General features: G+C 46.8%; 3 protein-coding genes; 1 reads left to right on the top strand and 2 right to left on the bottom strand.

The window, feature by feature from the left end:
* Positions 1-3024: 3024 nt before the first annotated feature.
* On the top strand, positions 3025-3249 carry GSTUM_00002274001 (uncharacterized protein; the record flags this gene model as incomplete). The annotated part of the gene is made up of 1 exon (XM_002836035.1): positions 3025-3249. The coding sequence occupies one exon, from the start codon at positions 3025-3027 to the stop codon at positions 3247-3249; it is 225 nt and encodes a 74-aa protein (XP_002836081.1).
* A 47-nt stretch (positions 3250-3296) lies between these two features.
* Positions 3297-4144, bottom strand: GSTUM_00002275001 (uncharacterized protein). XM_002836036.2 has 2 exons: positions 3764-4144; positions 3297-3708 (listed from the first exon to the last, which is right to left on the bottom strand). Exons 1-2 carry the CDS (start codon positions 3930-3932, stop codon positions 3602-3604), a joined length of 276 nt encoding a protein of 91 aa, XP_002836082.1. The 5' UTR covers positions 3933-4144; the 3' UTR covers positions 3297-3601.
* Positions 4145-16406: 12262 nt separating this feature from the next.
* On the bottom strand, positions 16407-17657 carry GSTUM_00002278001 (uncharacterized protein). XM_002836037.2 has 3 exons: positions 17016-17657; positions 16776-16959; positions 16407-16718 (listed from the first exon to the last, which is right to left on the bottom strand). Exons 1-3 carry the CDS (start codon positions 17418-17420, stop codon positions 16654-16656), a joined length of 654 nt encoding a protein of 217 aa, XP_002836083.1. The 5' UTR covers positions 17421-17657; the 3' UTR covers positions 16407-16653.
* Positions 17658-22514: the final 4857 nt, after the last annotated feature.

Consider the following 22514-nt stretch of genomic DNA (forward strand, 5'->3'; position numbering starts at 1 on the left):
AACATTTCCCAAGTCTAGCTGCGACACCATGAATCTGAAACAAGTCCTGGTGTCAACAAACATCGGGCAGGCGGCTCAACGGATCAACAAACTAAGCACTGTGCGATCCGCCGGCTGGCGATACCCCATGCTTGTTCCTCATATGAGCAACTAGATTGTCATATCTTTTGATCCCATTTTCGCCAACATTCTCGCATCCAGGGACAGGACGGTCAAGCCGCTCGGCGAGGTGCACCACCTCGTGGTGTCGGTTGAGTGCCTGTTTCGTCTTGAATGGAGTAGGTCGAGTACAGCCAGGTGCGTTACATGTGTAGGATCGACGGGAGCAAGTGTGTGGACCGCTATTCAGGTTAGTCAATGTGAAGGATAAATATGCAACGGAGGGGGTGTGAACCGATTTCCTAAGCATATTGCTGAGCCACAAAAGACCTTTTCCCTTTGAGGCGTTAGGGTGGCGGAGATATCTATGGAGTCGCAAGCACGGGTGCTATTGGTGGATCCGGTAGCTTGATCCTGATGGGTGGTGTGGCTGAGGGATGGACCAAGGACAGAGTACGAGTGGGAGCCATCATTAAGTGGATAAAGAGGAAGTGGTCTGAGGTCTGTAGGAAGCGGCTGCGCAATCCCTGCAACATCAGTCAAGACAAGCTGAAAGGTTTTATCGCGAAGGTGCTCAGTAGGGGTGTCGATGCTCGCGGGGGTACTAGGATATTTGAGGTCCGGTTAGCCCCCAAAAAAAAAAAACTTACCGAGAATCCATCTTGGAAACGTAAAGTGCGGATAATTTGCCAAGAAATTCGCAAAAACTAGTCAGAAGGAGACGGGGGAACTCACCTGTATTTAAAATTTTCTGAGAAGATAATTGCCCCAGTGCAGTGTGTATGTGTGAGCCTCAAGTGGACGTAGATACTCTTTCCAACCAACCATGCGAAATAAAAATGAGCCTGTGGCAGGGATCCAGTAAGTACTCGAGTATGTTGTACTACACTCATTCACGCTCCTCTTGGATATTACTGGGTGCTTGTCTCGGAGCGCCATTTTCCTAGTCTCATACTCGAATAAAGCCTGCAGCTCTTACTGATTGGACTATCTTGAGTGCTGGTGGGGGATTTCGCTCTCAAGCAATGTTATCCACCACTAAAAAATACGGCAACAGCACGAAATTACTCGAGTAATTGAGCCTCCCGCACCCGAAGGATATACTTGCCAAGATACTATTCGAAGAAATGCGTCTGCGGTATGCGGTTGAGGATCCACCTCTTTAATTTTGGAATTGTTCTCCAATGTTGCCGTTGTTCTGCCCTGGACGGTGGCCGGAGTGTCTTTGGTTCGTTGCCGTACCGCTCGGAGTTCGTACTCATCTAGGGGACCTCCTGCATTTCCTGACCTATTTTCTCTTAGGGATGAACTCATATATTGTGTAGTGGTGGGGTAAGTGGGCGAGAATTGCACTTGACCTGTGCGGAATGGTATCGCAAGTTTTGTTCTCTCTCAGTTCTACCCTTCTTCTAAACTAACAGTAAATACAGGAATATAATATTAAATAAAACATTATAGAGTTATCCTGATCTCTCAATGTGTCACCACACATATCCACACCCATCCCCTTCCGTTCATGTTCCTATTCTTACTCTCCTAATAATAGAGGAAAGACATGTTTAGAGTAACCTCTCCACACCCCCCACAGCCCCAGAACGAAGAAACAATACACACCATTTCCACAGCTTCTGCAATCAACTACACCCCACAACATTCCTCCATCGGCTCCAACATTTTACTTTCTGCTGGCTTTCACAACTCGTGATATATTCTCCTCCGGAAAAAGCCGGGCACAGTCACTAGGTTTGAAAAGTTCATACGATTGTGATCTCACAGAGTCTGCCAAAACCCATGTTATGAATGGGAAGTAAACTTACCGACATGCCTTTCTCAAATGCTGTCAATACCTGGATATACGTAGTATATAACGCCTAGAGGGCAAATAGTATAAGCCTTGGAAACCCGATCCCTTACCAACCCAAGGGATTTGGGACGGTTGTGTGCCTATAGGAAAATCTCAAACAATCGAATTATGTACTATATTACTCGAGTTGGCTCCCAAAGCTCTTCAATGTTGAGATGAACCTCTTGCTCATCACCACTCATTCTTTCCAGGGTATGTACTAGTTGTTTTACAAGACCTCCATTGCTAGAAGCCTGGGAAGGAATCCAAAGAGACCGGTTCCGCTAGCGTTATCGAGAGAACCAGTCCCGCTAGTGCTATAGAAGAAAAAAGATGCTGCTTTCATCTGGTTCACATCTCTCGGGGGTGGATTCTCCCGTGCAGCTGACTGTCCCGCTGCCTGCAATACCGCAATATCTGGTAATATCATGGATGCAATTTTTCGGTCGCTTTTTCCGCACCATTGAACAGCGTGGCCCGCTATGAAGTCGCTTCCGTACGTAACGGATTTGGTTCTTTTTGAGGTCTTGGTGGTGGTTGCTAGAGTTCCAATTTACAGCGGCCACAACCACCCGCCATCAAATTATGTATGATATTAGTATTTCTTCAGGGTTAGCTCTCCGCATGTATTAGGAGGGACACTATTTTCAGAGATATGGCAGTATAGCTTCACTGGTATCATACATGCCAAAGGAGCCGCAAGAACTTTCGTAGTTTACTTTTCCAACCACTGTTCCAGGTTCCCCATCCCCCCCCATTTTTTCCCTCCTCCACTGCACACCTAATGCTTCAATCCCCTACTCTACTCCCCCATAGGACATATAACACACCCGAAATAACAAAGACACGATAGTGGGGTGTGGAGAAAGCTCGTGCTTTTGGTTACTTTACCTACTTTGCCCCAAAAACAGGTATTCCGGAGTCTCACAGCTCGATTCTGGTTGTCTATGGTTCAATGCCCGTGTTGATGCATTTTTATACCAAGGCGAGCCCTCGCTACCGACCACTCCCTAAGCTAGTCCCGAAGGAACTCGGGGACTTCTCTCTAAACCAGATTAAATCGTCGAACCAAACAGAAAGACATGTATAACGTGGCACATCACCAGTTATCAATTTACAGGTTCTGTAGTTCCAACGTTGCGGGAAATGGTTCTCATGACCGTAGCAGTTACTTGAAATTTCTTAGTTCTTTAGGAAAAGGAAGGCAATGGCAAGCATGCAGAAACAACATTCTTGAATATCCCCACGCTCCAGCTTTGCTCCACTTTTATCTTTTCGGCACCATAGGGATACCGGCGCTGTCATAGAAAGAAAGGTAACGCAAGGTGGGAGACGCGGTGCAAACATCCAAATCGACTCAAAACAATAACTTAAACATAAAACTCAAGCTACGCACACAACCCAATCTGACACCACATAGAAATTGCCAAAACAACAAAAACTACCATAGATCCATATCACAAGAAGTGATTCCCAAAAAAGCATCATCCAGTGTGTGGCTCAACAGATCAACTAACTAGTTACTATGCGACGCTCAGGCTGGCGATACCCCATGCTTGTTCCTCATATGAGCAACTAGATTATCATATCTCTTGATTCCATTTTCGCCAACGTTCTCGCATCCAGGAACCGGGCAGTCAAACCGTTCACCAAGATGTATCACCTCGTAGTGTCGGTTGAGCGCCTGCTTCGTCTTGAACGGGTCTCGCCGGGAACAATCGGGCGCGTTACAAGTGTAGGAGCGACGGGAGCAAGTGTGTGGACCGCTTCTCCGGGTTAGTTGAAACAGGGGGTAAACATGTAATGGAAGGGGATGTAAACCTATTTCCTGAACATCTGCTTGATCCACAAAAGACCTTTTCCTTGGGAGGCGTTTGGGTGGTGGAGGTATTGATGCAGTCGTAAGCGAGGGTGCTATTGGTGGATCCGCTTGCGTGGCTCTGGCGAGCGGGGTGGCCGAGTGATGGGCCAAGAACGCAGTAGAAATCATCAACTAAATAAAGTGGAAGTGGCCCGAGCTCTGCAGGGAGTGGCTGGGCAATCCCTGCGGCATCGGTCAAAACAAGCTGGAAGGTTTTTGAATGGTGGGGGTGTCTAAGGCCCGGTCTATAGAGGTACCCCAATTAGCAGCTAAAAAAGAAAAAAAAAAACTCACGAAGAATCCATTTGCATCTCTAAAGCGCTGGAAATTTGCCAAGAAATTCACAAAATCCTGCTCAGAGGGGACGGGGGAACTGGTTGGTATTTAAAATTTTTGAAGAAGATAATTGCCTTTTTTACAGAGCGTATGGCTATGCCCGATGCGAACAGAATGCCTCGTTCCAACCAACCATGTGCCATGAAAACGAGCCTGTGGCAGGGATCCGTTGAGCCTGTTGTACTACATACAACTCACGCCCATCTTTGATATTACTGGATACTGGTCTAGGACGGTGATTGACTAGCTAGTTTTCCTGCCCTCAAACAAAGCCTGTAGCTCTCCCTGGTTGCTGGGATATCTTGGGTTACGATACTAGAGTAGGCTCTGGGGTTTTGTTCTCTCGCAATGTTATTCGTCACTGTGAATGCGACACCTGCGTAAAACTGGCTGAGCCTGCAGGATGATGAGGAATAGGCTTGCCAAGATACCATACAAAACAAATTTGCCTAAAGAGTGAATCTCCCCAATCGCCGTGTGTAATTGTGAGCGGTATTGAGTGTGCGCACTGAACGATGGTGAAAGATGATCTGTTCGGATGAGAGGACAAGAGGGCCGCGGTCGCTTTAAACTTCGCTCTATCTAACGTACAGTACCGGTACTGTATGCGGAGAGAAAAACAGGGTTAATTGCAGTCAAAGATAAGAAACACCAAAACCATCTCCTGCTCGGTATGGAACCCTCTGCCTTTTCACAAATTTTGGACAACAAAGGAAAGGACATCCCTACGATCCTCCATGACAAAGATCATATCCGAATCCTCACCCTCCAGAGTTCTCCAACAAATAACGCTATCACCTCCGGCAGCTCCTATGATACCAGTAACTCCATCGCCCTTATGGAGTTTACCGCACTCTCCCGCAATTTGTGCTACGAGTGCCATCCAGTATCAATAGTAATGCCTGTGTTGGAACGTACTATGGCTGGGTCTAGTGTTTCGAGGACCGCAGCAGCAACCTTCGGTGTTTGGGAAAACATATATCTATTTGACCATATACAGTGCAAACACAGATTATTTGGGGATGAAACGGATGGGAGCAGATACTGGATATCTACGCTGGATTCATGTTAGTAGTGTTTGATGATTAGGGAGTGTGGTGGATTTCTTTCATCTTGTAATACTTTGGTTTTCTCTTCCACCGGCACCTGTGTTTTTCGCCGACTTTCTCTCTATAAAAGACCATTCACTCTGTCTTTCTTTTTCGCTTATTATTCTCATACTCATATGCGTTTCTCTATTCTCTAAGATTCTCTCAATCCACTTTTTGTCAGTCTCATTGTTGCGCCTCGATAAAAGTGAATATACCGGTAACTCGACCTTTGGCCTATATACTTCACAGACTGAGTCAGCGACCGTGGGTCTGGGGGATATTTTGTACTAGTACACAGTACTGGCACAATCTATCTGCGTCTGGAATTAGCAATTCATAGCAAAGAGCATACCATGGCGAACGAGCTCGGACAAGCTAGGAGATAGGATGATAAAAATTTTCAGTCGCGTAGACAATGTCAAAGGTTAATCGAGTAAGGAAAGGAAATAGTATCTATTCAGCACAAAATCATATAACCCTTAGCCTTTGGTCTACGTTACTGGACCCAACCCACCGTGCAGATCTTGTATGATATTCCTCCATTTTTCTTACTGGGACGGTCGATAGATGGATCGGTCGCGTTCTTTACCTGGGTGAGCTGAGATTCTCCAAATTTTGCTCAATAGAGCCAGGTGACTAATTTATCTATCGGCACCGCCCGTACGTGGTTTCATCTGAACATATAGTCTAGGGGATACAAGAACCGGGTTACAGGCCAAGAGTCAGGACCGGGAAAATCCGTGAGGCTCTGTTATCGCTTGAGCTCTCGTCATTTTTTTGATAACTATGAAGTCTAAAGTTGAATAGAATCTACAGCACCCGTTTAATATTGAACTTTTTTCCGGCCCCACCCTGTACTTGAGTACCGGTAGTGTAGCAACCTTTCCCAGGTCCCTGCTCAGATTTGTAGCATGCAGATGTCCCTCAGAAGCGTATGTTTGTGGAGCAAATAGCGTCGCCCCAATTGGACCTCACTACGTTTCATGGCTATTAAATCTTTCGTCGTACACGCACCCTGGCTTGTCCTCTATAGGATCTCCACCATGTCGGATCGTAAAGATGTGGATCAACCCGTCCGGTGATGAGCTCGCTCATGGGATTTATGACAGACGGAGCTATTATCTGGCGTTCGCAGTGCGATTTTCCTCCTATGCCACAACAATATGCTTCTCCTTTTCCATGTTACTACTGTTGTTCCTTTATCGGTATTCGCCGGGCGTTGCACCGATACATCCAAGGAAAGTTACGAAGAGCGGATTCACGAACGCACATCTTAGCACACCAAATAGTCCGTAGAGGGGTCTGGGGTGGGTGAGCTATTTCCGTATGATATCATCTCAAAAGCAAACCTAGTAAATTCACCCTGACAAGATTGGGTCAGAACCTGACATTGTATATTTTTGTATCATAAATATTCTGCTCTAGCGGGAAAAGTGTCGCATTTGACAACATGGCGCAGGGACTCCGTGCTGGCTTCGTGTCTATATCCTTTCCATATCAGCTGAATGTTGTTTCTAAAGAGTAGGTGGTGGGATAGTGCGGGAAGACTTTGCGGAATGGTTTCCGGAAAAGTAGGAAATATCAAGCTCTAGGTGGACCAGAAATCTACACGTTTGTAAACTCTTTATATCATAGGCGTCTTTTTCTAGCCTAGGTCCCAGCCCCCCATCTCCTCAACTTTTCCCTCACGCACTCATTCTCACTCGCTCCAAGATTCCCCCCTCCACCCCCTTTGACAACGTAGCAAGCTCCTGGATTAAGAAAATCTCTAAAACCGGATGTAGAAACGGTTCAAACTTTACGATGCGTTCCATTGATTCTCTTCGTCTTTGCTCTCTTCTCCATCCGAATTATCACCGCGCTAGCAACTCCTCTTGTTGCAACCGACGGCCCGCTAAACCCCAATAACAACATCTACCGATGCCCGCTAGACGGGGTGTGTGGCTGTTCACTTTATATTCAGCGATCCCTCCCCCCTATCATCATATCTCGCAAAAAAAACAACCCCTGGATCGGCCGTAGCGCCCTTTAATCCCTTTAAGAGGAAAACCCCTCTACGTTCTACCTTCCCATAATTCTATGCTACGCCCCTCTCCCTCTCTATCCCAGACCTCAAGACCCTCACCCCCCTCCCCACATCATGCGGCAAAATCTATAGTAGGTTGGGACAACCTATCGCCAATTGGGCAAGGCGCACGGAGGTCGGTTTGGAAAGAGAATAGTGTCTTGAAGATGGCCGGCAAAACCTATCCCCGGTTGCTGGGCCATCGCGGGGTCATAGCTCCAGGAGACTGCGTCCGTGAACCCCTATTAGAACACCGCCAGGAATGCTGCTAGACTTCGACACTCTCAGCTTTCCCACAGATCACGTTCTTTATTAACTGCTCGCGTTTTTGCACTCGCATCTTTGCATCTCAACGCACACCAGGAGAAAAATCCGATGGCCCCCAGAAGAGCTACCACACGTGGTGGGACCTCAGCACCAGCTACCAGGCGCAGAACACAAGGTGGAATTCGGAAGAATCCACGTACTCAACAAGCTCCAACCCGATACGGCCAGCAGCCTGAACCAGCTCCCAGTAATCCACGCACTTCCGAAACCCGCGAACCCGCAAGCAGCAGCGTGGAGCCCGAACCCAGCATCCCCGAATATAGTCACTCTCCACAGAGCAACGAGAGACTACCCAGCATGCCCCCAGCATCCCCAGAGATCCCAAGACCACCACCTGCCACCCCTACGACTGAAAACGAACCTGAACTACTCGCATCATCCCCCACAGTCTCAGATCGTACTATCAGCCTAGGCACCATGCGGGAACTCCTACGCTCACACGAAGAAGATATAGTAGACCGTGTTGTCCAACGACTTCGATCACATAACTCAATTTCCCACATCAACAATACTGCCAATGCCAATGACGTTGTCCGAGCAGCTCAGGATCTTGAGCCCAACTCCACCCTTATGAGAATTGCTGAACTGGAGGTGGAGCTAGCCCAATTGAAAGAACAAGCCCAGTGGGGCCACGAGAGTACGAGGAATCCGAGACTACTCAGTACGTATAATCCCAGCCAACTCCACCTCCCACTAGCGAGTGAAAACGCATCTGCCATTGCGGACACCATCGAAGTACTATTCCCAGGTGTCGAACGGGGGACATTAGTCCAAATAATCGAAAACCGGTTCAAGCCAACAAACATTTACCGGCTGCTAGCAAGCGAGAAGGAGCGCGCCGAATCTCAGCGCATGATTAACATTGGCGGCATCGAGTTCAAACAAGCGGAAAGAGATGGTAAAGAAAGCGAATACCAAATGAGTATTTTCTTTAAACTATGGGCTGCATACTCGGGAATCTTGGTCAAGCTCGCCCCTCATAGCCTCCAAGGGGATCTTGCGACGGCCCTCTCTATCTACACAATGAACCTGTATGATCTGTTAGAGAAGTATGCATGGGAGGGTGTTAAAGCCTACCACTTCCAATTTCACAGAGAGAGAGTAGCCAGTGGCCAGCGCATCTACCATGGAACGGAATGGCATCAGCTAGACAGCAAATTAGTTGCCTCAAAATGCTTCGTACACCCGGTCCCTATATCCACCTGGACTCAAAGCCAAAAGTTAGCTCCTGCACCAACTCGAAGATTCAGCGAGCTTCCAATTCAGGAGAGTGTCCCTGGCCACAGCTATATACCATTTAGTCCACATACCACCGCTCCCTATAGCACCCCCGAATACCAGACACACCACGGACATAGTTCAACATCCTCTCTGAATGCACGAATCCCCACATGCACCACACCCCTGGCCTTGCAAGCATGCAGGAATTGGAACTACTGGGAAGGCCGGTCAATGCAGTGCCGCTACCAACATTCTTGTATCTCGTGTGGTAGAAACCACCGAGTACCACAATGTCCTTCAGGAGATAGTACTGGACAACTACCGCCGTCCTACACAGGGAACAACCGACGTTAGCTTTCCTAATCATTCCAATTTATTCTTACTCATGCAATTTCCAACCTCCCCTTCCTTGTACATATCTCTCATACCTTTATAATTGTAAGCTTACAACCACTCAAGCCTCTCAGATTACTACAGCCAGACCCAATACTGCCTCTAGCCTAGGCTCATATTCGTACTCACCTGTTAGCAAACAACAACTACACCCCAATACCTGTATTCACTACCCACTATTTACCACCCATACGATGCCAATGCTACCAGGGCAGTTGAAAGCGAATGGATGGAAGGGGCTTACTAGAGAGTACCCCGACCAGCAGGTCATAACAGCAATCGTTGGCATTTGCCATTATGGTACACGAATCGGCTATGAGGGCTAGCGCAATGGGATTGTGATCCACCCCAACCTGGCGAGCGGTGAAGAAAACCCAGATCTAGTAGCTCAAGACATAGAGTCTGAGATGAAGAATAAACGGTTAGAACTATACCCCAATCGCACAAGCCTGCCAAACCACTACACTGCATCACCACTAGGACTGGCGGACAAGGCCGATAGTAGCAAAAGGCGAATCCACCACCTGTCTTATCCAACAGGTCTCTCGACAGCTATTAACTGCGGAATCCCCCAGCCCTACGGTGGAATAGTTTATAGTGGAATCAACGAGGGTATAAGAGCTGTGCAGGAGCTCGGAAAAGACTGTATTCTAGTGAAGCGGGATTTTGAGTCAGCTTTTCGACATATACCTGTATCACTGGAGGACTCACCACTACTTGGATTCCATTGCGAGAACCGATACTATGCTGAAAGGTTCCTCCCATTCGGCCTGCGAACGGCCCCATATCTTTTCAACCAATTCACGGAGGTTTTTCACTAGATCCTCGATGATCAGCTGAAGCAGCAGAATACCAGGCCCATAGTTATCCACCATCTCGACGACTTTCTCTTGGCACTCCCCGCTGGCAAAAATCCTGACATCTTCAGCGAAATATTCTCTAATCTCTGCGACAAGGTAGGACTCACAATCAAAACCTCTAAAAACGAGGAGGGAAAGGTAGTAAGCGTTGCCGGCATTGAGTTCGACACCGAGCGCATGGTGATCCACCTGCCAGAAAAGAAGCTTTTCAAAGCACCCGCCATCGTCCAAAACACAACAGACCAGAAGTCCCTATCACTCCTCAAGATACAAAAGATTACAGGTTACCTGAATTTCGTCTCAACCGTGATACCCCTTGGTAGAACCTTTCTCAGACGCCTATATAACATGGAGCTTTTCTTCCCACCCAGGGCCAGACACCAACAGCGACGGATATTAAGGGAGGCACAGAGAGACCTAACCTGGTGGGCAGAAGCACTATCAGTGGCACCAGAGAGGTCAATAGCGAAAATGAGGCGAGAGGTCATCCGTGCCTGGTCAGATGCCGCCAGTACAAAAGGATTGGGCGCATTCTACCTACCTGAAAACCAGTCCTATCCTCAGCGAGATTCAGCGTTCTCAATCTCCTTTCCAGCATCCCTGGCAAAAGGACGGGAACACATCAATACGCAAGAAATGTGAGCTGTAGAACAAGTACTCTTGCATTGGGGAGCAGACTGGATAGGCAAACGACTAATAATCCATGTTGACAATAAAGCTGTTGTGCATGGACTCACCAATCATACTATTCAAGGAAAATCAATATGGGTTTCGACCAAAGATAATGCCTTGGCAGATGCGTTATCACGAGTAGAAACTAACCGAATTGCTGACATCGCACCACAGTTACTATCCCCCACATCCAGCCCCCAACAACGTGGATTTCGAACATTCAGGAATCGGGGCTGTCAGAAGTAGCAGCCTACTACTTGTGGCATGGGCTGGTACCATCAACACGGCGCAATTATGAAACCCCAAGATCCCGCTTCACCATATTCTGTGCACTATCAGACTTCCAACACCAAAATGGGGGGTGCTTTCCAGCGAAGCCCACCTGGCTGATTGAATGGCTTTGTTCCCTGGCAGGAACAGTAAAAGTAAAAACTATGAAGCTATACCTCGCAGGAGTCAGGTCATACCAGCTTGATCTCAGAATTGATTGCTACACATTCTCGGACCCCCGACTCGAGCGCACAATTCAAGGAATAAAGTGCGACCACAGTAAACCTGAGCGCCGCACACGGACGCCACTGTCCCGTCCTTACCTCCTCCGTATTCTGCAGTGCCTAAGACCAGCGAACTATGACAACATAGCTCTCAAGGCTGCATTCACCCTAGCATTCGCAGGATTCCTGCAAGTCGGAGAATTTACCTACAAGCAGGCAGATAGAGACTTGGGCCCAACCTTCTCAAACTGGTTTTTGACCAAAGGTAGTATCGTGATACGAGCCAGCGGGCGATATATGGAAGTGATACTCCCAGCATCAAAAACAGACCCTTTTCGCAAAGGGATAAACCTCACAATAGCCGCAACCTATGATATGGCATGTCCGATATATGCTATGAGAGAATTCTTCGCCCTGGATACACACAGACCACCCCATGCACCACTGTTCTGTATCGGAACAGAGAGACAACAAGCATTCACCCGTGAGTACGTAGTACTAAAGCTTCAACAACTAGCACTCAATGCTGGACTCGGCCAGGGGATGTGGAATGGACACAGTTTCCGTAGAGGAGCTGCCACATGGGCAGCAGAAGTAGGAATCTCTGAAAGCGAAATCCAAACACTGGGGCGCTGGCGTTCCAATGCATATAAGAGGTACATTGAGTACTCAAGCCAGGAGCGAATATCTCTATCAAAGCGCTTCCAGGTAGGCCAGCGCCGCACCCATTAGCTACATATCAGCCTGCCTGGACCTGGGTGGGAGTCGTTACCGACCGAACGGCAGGCCAACTCAGGCTCCCAACCGATAGCCTGCCTTGATTTGGAGATATCGGTCGTAACGATCTCCCCGGGCAAGGGCAGCGACAACCTCACCAAAGCCTCTGCCAGTGGAATCTCGGTATCATGAGTCAAGCTGCTGTATCGCTCAACTCTCCTTTGGCGTTGTACTTTCCTGTTACTTGGGTTTTCCTTTATGCTGTTCCCAGTATTTCCTTATCTCAGTTTCTTAGCGTTGGAAAATTGGCAAACACATCTACACAGCGCAACTTGAGAACATCATATCGCGCTACTAAACCGCGGTGTTCGGGTCCTCGGAGATAGCTAATGCCCTATCAAGCCGAGCATGGAAAACTTCCACCCCAGCCTATGATCATGTGTGGCACGAGGGGGGCCGTTCGGGACCCGGTAGGTGGGGGTAGCGGTGGCCTGGGATGACATTCTTCATGGGTTAAGTAAAAAAATATTTTGTAGATACGTTTTCATCGGGAGTTTAGTTGGTGTTTTCACCGGCTCGAGGATTATTCATGAGTTTGCTTTGAGGTCCTTAGACCCTGTGTGTTACTCTGCTCAAGTTCTCTGCCCTATTATAGTTACGGTAGAAAGTAGAAAACATGATTCGGTGATTTTCTATTGTTTTCTTGGATAAATAACGAAAGAGCGTCACCCGTCCGAACGAGGAAATAGTAAGGTTGGAAAGACATCACAGGATCGCCAAGTAAAAGAGCGAAAGAAGCAAACAGATTAGAAGAGAAAAACAATTATCGTTAAAGATCGATACGTGCTCGTCCCCTCCCTTGCACTTCGTGTTTTTCGTTCGCTCGTGTGTTCGTCCTTTTCGTCTCCGCGTTGGTCCGAATCTAAAGAGAGATGAGGAGAGAGACCCTTATGTTATGTACACTTCTAGAAAGTTTGCTCCCACAAACATCTCCCACAACAGTTACTTGGCCAAAACCCTTGGAGCACTAAATACAACACAAAGATAGAAATTTACATCGGAAACCTCTATAAACCTGGTTTTCCCCCCCCACGATAGCGAGCCCCCACAATACTAGCCCTGGTGCTGGGCGGGAAGCTGTTGCTTGAGCCTGGCATATTCTGTGGTGATGTATAGGATTAGCGATTGTATGGAGCAGACGAGGTTGGGCTTTCGAGTAGTGATTTGGGACGCTTATATAATCGATTTTGGGGGTTCTTATTGGTCGGTTTCCTCATATAAGCGTCGCAAACTTATGGTTTGAAACAGCCCCTTGGTTTCCGGTATTGGGTTTGGTTTTCAAATTAATCGGAATAGCTTCTTTAGATCCAACGGGTTATCATACTGTATCACTCAGATACCGTCCCTAGTTTAGCAGCACGTGATTGATTGTGTCGGCTCCATTATTGACCCACCGAGTGACTTGATGATGTTCGAACTACGAGAACATAAAAGTGTCTGGGGTCGGGAGGGAAGTATATTTATTTTCTACTTTTTTTATGCCCCTAACCGCTTTCCTCTTTAGTAGGATCATCTCTTCCCCTATTGTCAATAATGCCCAATTCCCCTGCACTGAAAACCACTAGCTGATGTTATTAGCCTTAAACATTCCACTCTAGGAGCTTCTCTAATTAGCCGGTCAGGTATAGCGGAATATGAACTGCACCGGGGGAGGGGGTCGCCGGGAATGTGTTAGAGAGAACCGCTATATTTTCCTCTTTCGCCTAGCCCTTCAAGGTTGATAACTTCGCTTCGACAGCTTGCATAGCTCCCCTATATTTGGGGGATGTTTGAGGGGGAAATTTTCGTGAGAATCTGGACCACATGCGGTGGTGTCGCTGCTACTAGAATCGCATTGTGGAAATTTTTCGGAAGAGGAATTCATCAAAATATAAGGAATTGGCCGCGCTGGCGAGCCCGGCGGGGTGGAGCGCGGGGGAAAGAAAGTACAAACTAAGAGCAAGAGAAACAGCACAGCCAACATGTATTTGGGAATGTTTCTTCTGAGATCTGTCTATTATTCATTAGCGATTGACTTGCTGGAAGATCTAGGGCTGGTATAACTTCCTACTAGGCGGTGAGAAGGTCTACCAATGAATTGTTTCTATCTCCCCCTTGGTCTCAAGTCGCCACCAGAGGTATCACACATGCCAAATCGCGCTTTAATCCACAAGCTGACAAAATGTAGAAAGCTGGACTCCCGGCGAAAAGCTCTATATCTCCACCTAGGGCTAAAAAGAGAAGTTCATTCCCTTCCAGCGTCCTTATTTATTGCCAAAATGAATGAATATTGTCAACTCGATCCTACAGCTTAACGGACAAGAGACCTTAACCTAGAAACGTGTAGAAGGCACTACCGGGAGAGAGGAGAAGGAAGAAACAAGTAAGAGCTCGAGAACCGCTTTTTTGGCTAAAGTGAGAAGTGTCGAAATTTTTGATAATGATACGATCCGAAGAAGAGAAAACGTGCGTCGTGGATGAAGTTGTGATGGCTGGCTCAAAAAGAGATGAAAGCGTGTCTGTTCTAGGAGGAGAGATGGATGACTGATTATAATGAGGTATAGAAAGAAAGATATGTATGCCAAGAGGCAGTGCACACTCAAACACAATGTCATATAATGCTAACTTGCATCCTCCCTTGCGGGGCAACTGCTCTTGTCTCCGCACAACCACACATGCTCCAGTGTGCCTGCTATCGGGATTACTCCATTACCTTTTCCTTAATAATGTTATTATGTAGCCAGAGATTTTCCTGCAAGAGAGTTTCGGAATCACGGTTGATTATCGTAGGGACAAGAGTGCCGGAACTTAGTCGCTGGGCTCTATCCCTTAGCCCCGCCCGCAACCACCGGTCCCCTCCAAAAGGGCGGGATTGCGGGGGTGTATGTTCTGTTGGAACATTCGACAAACACTACTATACCGAGAGATGCTATATCCATGCACCAAGCTCGTACTAAAGATTGTGAACATCTCCCTTTGAGGCAGTTTTTATTTCCTTTTCTCGTGGAGCAGCCGCGGTATTGTACGACTGCACTCTGACGGAGAATTTGTCGCTTACAAACGGCTGGTGGGTTACTACACCAGCATTATACCAAAAATTATTTGCCTTCCTTGGCCGGGTTTAACTTACCAGTGACGCTGTATTCGTCCTTGTCTACGACATGATACGACACAAAAAAATTGCACAATCCACCGTAACCTAAAATTCAATTATGATACCCTCCCAGGAAAACAGTTAATTTATACCTTCGCGCTGTCTTTCTCTCATTTCTCTTGCCAATGCCGCGCCCCCCCTCCCATACCCCTCGGCTTCCAAAGCCCTCATCCTTGCCCTTACAGTCTCACGCAACTCCATCAATCCCCAGCCAACGAGGTGAACATTGGCGTTGATCCTCCGAAGCTCGGGCGCCGGTGTTTCCGGATCTGCCAGGGCCGCTGTCCACACTTCGACCAGCACTCGGAGCTCGTCCGGGTGTGTCGAGAGGACGCGCAGGAAGGTATGGCTACCCGCTGGACGCGGTGATTGGGGGGTAGTGTTTGTTTGGTTTGGCATTTTGCTTGTGTTTTTGCTTTTTTTTCGATAGTTGGGGAATTTTCTGGGTGTGGGTTGTGCGTTGTGGTTCTTTTTGGGTAGGTATGTATGTTGGTTGTTTGGGCTGTCGGGAGGGGGAAGGAGATTATTTATTCCCGGTTTCAAGCATGAGATTAGGCTGGGAGTCGAGGTTGAAAAAGGCTGCTTAGTGGCCTATCTTGGTTCATCTGTCAGGTTTGGATTATATTTTCGTGTCTCATATTTGGTGCTCGCCGATGCGCTGGTCTTATTGGGGAATGCATCGAATATATGTTTGTAGTGGGTTAAATTCAAACTGCAAAGTTCGTATCGGATGTGTACCATACTCAAAGCGTCATTTTCGGGAGAGACTCTCCCGGGTTGGTTTTTTCCCTTTTTCCCTTTCCCCAAAAAAAACAGTATTATTGTTTCTCCGCGGTCCATTATCGAAGGTAACTCGGGCTTGAAGTCACCTACCCATACCTGAGAGTCTCGAAAAGCTATAGGCAGTAGACGCAAGCACGATTGTAGAAATGGTTAAAAAGGAAAAAAAAATACTCAACCCAAGTATTTGGTAAACAAACTGGCGAGCCATAACCCACCTCAGGATGCTCAATTTCCCTCCGGGAGATAGTCTGACGTTGCTATAGCCCGATCCTGTCAAGGGAAAGTGGAAACTGCGAGCTCGGCGAAGAAGGGGGTATGCCTTTAACTGGGGGCTGACGTTTGACGTCGTGGCCCCTTCCCCGGGCAGCGAACCCAACAGCACAAATGTGAAGTATGCAGGAGAAATGCCAGAGTATTGGTATATTCACTTCTATTTAGGAGCAACAGGGAGTGACAAAAGAATGAGTAGATATTTATTTTGTCAAACCTAACAAGTGAAGAAAGGCACATGTCTATAATAATTATTGTTTTATAAAGCCAGACATATTGTAGATTTGTAGTAAAAAATCTCTCTCATAAATTTTACCCTATCTCTGATGAACACAGGGAACATGATCTATGATGCAGAAGATAAGATATAGAAAATATAAATAAAATCGTAGGAAAACGCTCTTCACCCTTTTCCACCGCAAGCGCCGTCACATCCATCCAAAGATAATATCCTCAAAAACCCCCCAAATGCCCATTTGTTCTCGTTCATTATCTGCTACAGTTAGCTTGGCTATCCCAAAATCTATACCAAGCGGAATAAATCACCAACAATCTGCAATGGCCGAATCCCAATAGCCGAGAAGCAGGCTACCAAGAGCAGTAATATCGTTACTGCAAGTACCAGAAACCTTGGGACCAAGGCCCACGAATATAAAGGCAGTGCCAGCCCTCATGTCCACCATTTGACTTTGGATCAGCCTAGTGGTCACTCCGCACGCAACAAAATCAGGTTTCTACAATCAATCAGTCAGTATTTACAAAGTTTAAATTGTGGAAGATGGGGATGTACTTTAGAAGTAGCCTGATAGAGCCCACTTGCATGAGCTGGAAGCATGTTCGAGATTTCCGCCTTAACCTTGGAGCAATCGGCGTCAGAGATTGAACCATAATGTCGTGAGATATCCATAACCACTTGATTGATATTTCTCTCAACTAGAATAGTTTGGATGAGAAGCGCGCCGAGAACAGAGCAGTTATTGCTAGTGAAAGCATCAGTTTGGTATGTCAAGTTTCTCATAGCGCTTCCCTCTGCACTAAGAGAGTCGGTAATCTTCTTGACATCACGCACGATAATTCCCGAGGCAGAAACGAGGGAGAAGAAAAGGTAGAAGAAGAGGGTGATACGCCGAAGGCAAAACGTTTCGAAGTTACGTTGGGAAAGAGAGGGGAAGGTGTTTGTCGAGCTCGAGGTCATTGGGAGCAGTTGTATCGAAGTCAAGTGAAAAGATTGGAGGAGACCGATTGTGAGGAGGAAAGAGGGCAGGGGAGGAAAAGAGAGAGAAGTGGTGGGACTTTATACCCGTTCCTATTTGTCGGGGTTCTGTGGGAAAATCGAAGAAATTCCGTAACTTTGTGACTGTCCGCAACTTGGTGACTGTCTGGTCCAATCCCCCGTAATCCATAAATAACGGATTCCATTCCTCCATCACTTGTCATACCCTAGGAGAGTTTCGAAAGCTGTTAAGCCGCCTCTGGTGGCTGCCTGTCTAGAAATTAAAGGATCTCGGCTCTATCACTTCGCTGGTCATGTCCACAAGGCCAGCCCATTTCTCCACAACTATTTGTCAGCTTAGCCCATAACGCACACATCCCTACAACAAATATACACAACACCACATAGCAGGAAGACCCTGATTATGGAACAGAGGATAGACCTACAAGACCATTCAACATCAAATCAACATTCGGGTATTTTGTCGACACAGCGGGAGTGCCTGGTCGAAACAAGAGGAGCTAAGTACCCTCGCATACACTGTAATGAGAGGCGCGGGTCGGGCGGCGCGGAATAGAGAATTTTATGGGAAGTTCAGAAACAGCCATATTGCCCCTCTCATTCTCGTTTTTATGGTTTGTGGGCACGATGTTGTGAAGGGAAAGTCTTCAACCCGAATATCAAGGGCAAGCTATCCTTTTGATATGATATACTTAAGGATTTGTAACCATTTTGTTTCTAGGATATCGGCATCCGTGTATACGCTTGGTTATCTTGTTATTCAGACATTTTATCTATCATACTTGAAGCCCCCAGAATTGCGATTATTGCAGCAAAAAGGTGTGGACTACGTGTAGTAAACGACGCTTATAGTATGGCTGGTAATTGTGGTGTACCGGAGACTGCTATATTGTCAGCTATGGTTGTGGACTCAGGGTTGTTAACACGCGTTTTCATAATAGGGTTCCCACATTTCGTCTTGGACAATTCATTGATTCACTATAAGGGGGCTACCCCAGCTCAAGGCGTGTTAGGAGATTGTGAGAGAGAGGCGAACCGTGTGGGCCGGAGAAATAGACACCGTAGTTTATGGAAAGATTTTAGTTCTTGAGAGAAAAAATCTCCAACTTTCTATTTTCACCTTCATCTCATCCGCCCGTTCTTGTTTTCGCTGAAAGGTAATCTTAGTCAATTGCCTCTACCTTCCCACATTGGCCCCGGCCCATTTTGGCCAAATCCTGGAACGGCGAGAACCACTATCAAGAGAGATTCTGAACGCAACCGCATTCAGTATCCCGGAATACTATCCCTTGTTCGGCGAGGTGTTGTGAAGTTTGTCTGGATGCCAACTCCCGAAAAGAACCCCTTACCCAGTAGAGAACTATTAATATTTAAGGCCCCTCTTTCCCCTCACTCTAAACGGCAACGAGGCTCTCAGCACCCACAATACGAGTCTCTGGGGGTACCGCTCCATCAAATCCAGTCCCTGATTAATTAGCATTGGATGGGGCCTTTCAGGGAACTCTTGAGTACAATACCAACTTAATGGTCTACCGTAAGGCAAGTAGACCCCCGAGAATTTTTGAAAAGAGTTTTTTCTGGGCTATGGGCTGTCAGCTGGGCTGCAAGTAATGTTGAAGTTATGATAGGCTTTGTTGGGATCCCAGGAATTCAACATATTGAGCCCAAGCTCACCGGCACTAGGTCCTTCGACGCCCCGTTTTTCCACTCCCCTCTCAACATTTAAAAGCACGGAATGTTCCTAGTTTTCAGAGATAAGATTGGCTCCCTCGATGTACCTAATAACTTTAACTTTACTTTCTCTGGTAACACGGAACCTCACCAAACCTATGTGTTGGAGTTATCGGTTAATTCGTAGTTATGCGTGGGAGTGTGGATGTTTGGGAATGGATGGTGATAAAAATGGGAAAAACGGTCGTCGAAATGGAGGCAATGGTCATGTCGGAGGTTTTACACAGTAAAAAGGAGAGACTTAAGGAAAGGAGAATAAATTAGATTGAGATCTGAGGTGATCGCTTGATTGGTCTGATTAAAGTAAAAGAAAATGAAATATCTATGATGGAAAGGTTTTCAAGGCCAGCGTGTCGAACCAGATAAAATAAGAAAGGTGGAATACCGTCGTTGAAACATTCTTAAGCCAACATCCTGCACTCCGGAACTCTAGCTAACTGGTCAACCTCTCTCCGCAGCATTATTCTCTACGTATGGGCATGCATTTGTAGCCAACCAGCTCCCCGAGAGGCCATATCCCGATATTCCAGACAAAGGAGGCCGGACACCCACTCATAGGCTTCCAGTAATGTGGACGCAGGAGTAGTGGAGCCACTACTAGAGCGAGATAATTCTAGCGCCGACATACCGGACAAAAATGCCCAACATCACTCTTGTGGGTCTCAGAAGGATGTGGAGGGGCGGTGAAGCTACTCCTTGACCGAAAAGATGTCAACACCAACATTTCATGTGCTCGTCTTCCTCAATGCATATCTCCATTCTCTTTAGTATGATACTTCTGTGGTAACTAAAGAAAGACACGTCCGGAGGACCTCCTTGGTAAATTACCCTAACTTGGACGTGAAAACACCCGCAAAATATTCTCGTAACTTTCCCAACCGACGACAACCGATGATAAATTTGATAATCTCTCTTTTCTTCTTCTACCATTTCTAGCACCTCTCACAATAGCACAGTGCTTGATTATTCCATCACTCGGAATGTGAATTCCATTCGTAAGTCCACTGAACTTGGGCTCACCCCATCTTCCCCCTCTCGACAAATACTTCATAACCCTATAGTGCTCAGGATATAGTTACCATCCTAGCATTACATCTCTAGATTTTCGAACGCGCCCAAAGGGGCCACCATTTTAAGACCACAATTACAAGCCGAAAATTTATCCCTAAATCAATGATGTGTTTAAATACTTCATCAATGAGATCAAAACAGCTCATTCGCCCCTATCGCCCAGTTTCCAGAATAGATGTAGGTGAGGAACTAGTCATGAAGCATCACTCGCCTCTCCCCCTCCTTCTTCTGTTGAAAATGGAAATGATTAAATTGGGGGCGGAGCGGAGTTGAGAGAAAGAGGGTACAAAAGACAAGAGAATAATTCTGTGAGGAGCGAGAAGCTTCTCAATAAGGTGAGAGGATATTAGAGGTAAAAGTACAGAAACGAGGGAAATTTATGGAAGGAAAAATCCCCGTGCTAGTACAGGGGGAGATGGCGTGTCCTGCCTAGTATGTATGTGTCCGCGTGGATACTATACCTCCAGCATCCCCTACCAGCCCACATCTTCCACTCCCTCACCACTACCCATAGTCCTACCTCTGCTCCTGAAAACCACTACCACACCTTGTCAGGCCGACTGTTGTATCCGGAGACTATCATACTGAGATATTACTGTCCTGAAAGGACAACGAGGGAACGTCTAAGTTAGTCTCATATGTGGCTCTTCTCAATGGCACGTGGTTGCCTCGCGAAGTGTGCTTACCATCGGAAGGACTACCGGATGCCTTCTCTTATATTTCCAACCAGTCTGGAAATGCCTGCCGAACCCCATTTTCTCATCTTTTTTTTGCATTCTTCCTCTCCCCCCTTGTCTTGTTTGGCGTCTTAGGAATGCATCGTTGTTGTGGGGGTAGAAGGAGGAGAGAGAAATAATCAGATCCGATACCCGAAGTGAATACAGGTAGTGGTGTGTGCATTCTCCTTTTTGTCCACAAATGGGATTCGAAAAAAACTACTTGAAGACAGATTCCCTCCTGCCGGAAACTCTTCCTCCAGAGTTTTTCAAAAGGCAGTTGCTTTCCACAACTTATGGAGTTGGCACCATCATAGAAGAAAAGGTGTGATATATGACAAATTAGACTTTTTCTTGTCTTTTATCACAATCCGTCAACATCAGACCTATAGGGTTTCTAGCTCTTTAGAGGCCCTTGTTTTGGTTATAATTCCGATGATACTCGCCCGGCCATCCGTCCCTCTTATGCTCTTGGTTATCTTGGAAAACTGTGACGATTATCACATGACGTGTTGACTCAGCAGGCTTACGAACACCCCCGGTGAACGATAGGAAAGGCCAGTACACTCAGCACCAAATGCCTTCACCAGAGCTTCCTAGGTTGCTGATGTCAATCTCGTCCTCGGAAGAATTAAAAAAAGGGGCAGCCGATTTTCCCGGGTTTCCCCGACATTTTCTATTTGCTTACTCGGATAAACTCTGCTTTGATCCTTTTGTTTCCCGCTCGTGGGAACCATGTCCCAGTTTTGTCGAATTCTCCTACTAGAGTTGCTGATCTGGGGTAGCTGCTTCACTTACTGCGCACTAGATCGCACCACACCAGGCTCGTCCTCACCCCCTTGCTGATGCAAGTATGCCGACTTGCTTGTATGATATCGCATCAAAAACGCACATATTCAGTGAGCCAGGGTTAGGGTTTTATTTCACAAATTTGGGCACTTACGTGATGGAGTATAGCTTAACTAGCGGTAGTATAGTAGTATGATAGGTGATTAGTGGAAGAAATTAATGGCCATAAATTGGGGGTTTTGAAAGAGGTTCGTGGGAGGAGATAAACTGGCAACCTGAGGGCATGAGGGGGGTACTTAAATCTTAGTGTCTATTCCTACCCGCTGTCTATAACAGGCCACGCTATACACCATCGCCCGGAAAAGACAAGACAAACATTAACGAATAATAAGAACGAAGAGCAGCAAGAAAGAAGATAGTATAGACAAAGTCTAACCGGAACCCCTAGAAGGGAAAGAGTAAAGAAAAAGAACAAAAATAGACAGATAGAAAATAGCGAAATAAAATAGGAAGAAAAGCCCCTCTATCAATGTCTATTAGCATCGAAATCGGAGGAGGTCAGGCTTAGACAAATCCTTCGCTTGGCAATTATTTATGTAGCGGGAACATTTGAGGTAACGAAAAAGGAATATAAACGAGAAAAGCCAAGAGACAGACGAAAGAGGCGATGGCAAAATAGCGGTCGACCGTAAGTGAGAGGATTGATGGAGTGTTTTTAGGATGGGTGTCAACTTTCCGGTGAGGATGC

This window comes from Tuber melanosporum, assembly GCF_000151645.1.
Source record: "Tuber melanosporum whole genome shotgun sequence assembly, scaffold_126, strain Mel28".
Classification (NCBI taxonomy): Eukaryota; Fungi; Ascomycota; class Pezizomycetes; order Pezizales; family Tuberaceae; genus Tuber; species Tuber melanosporum.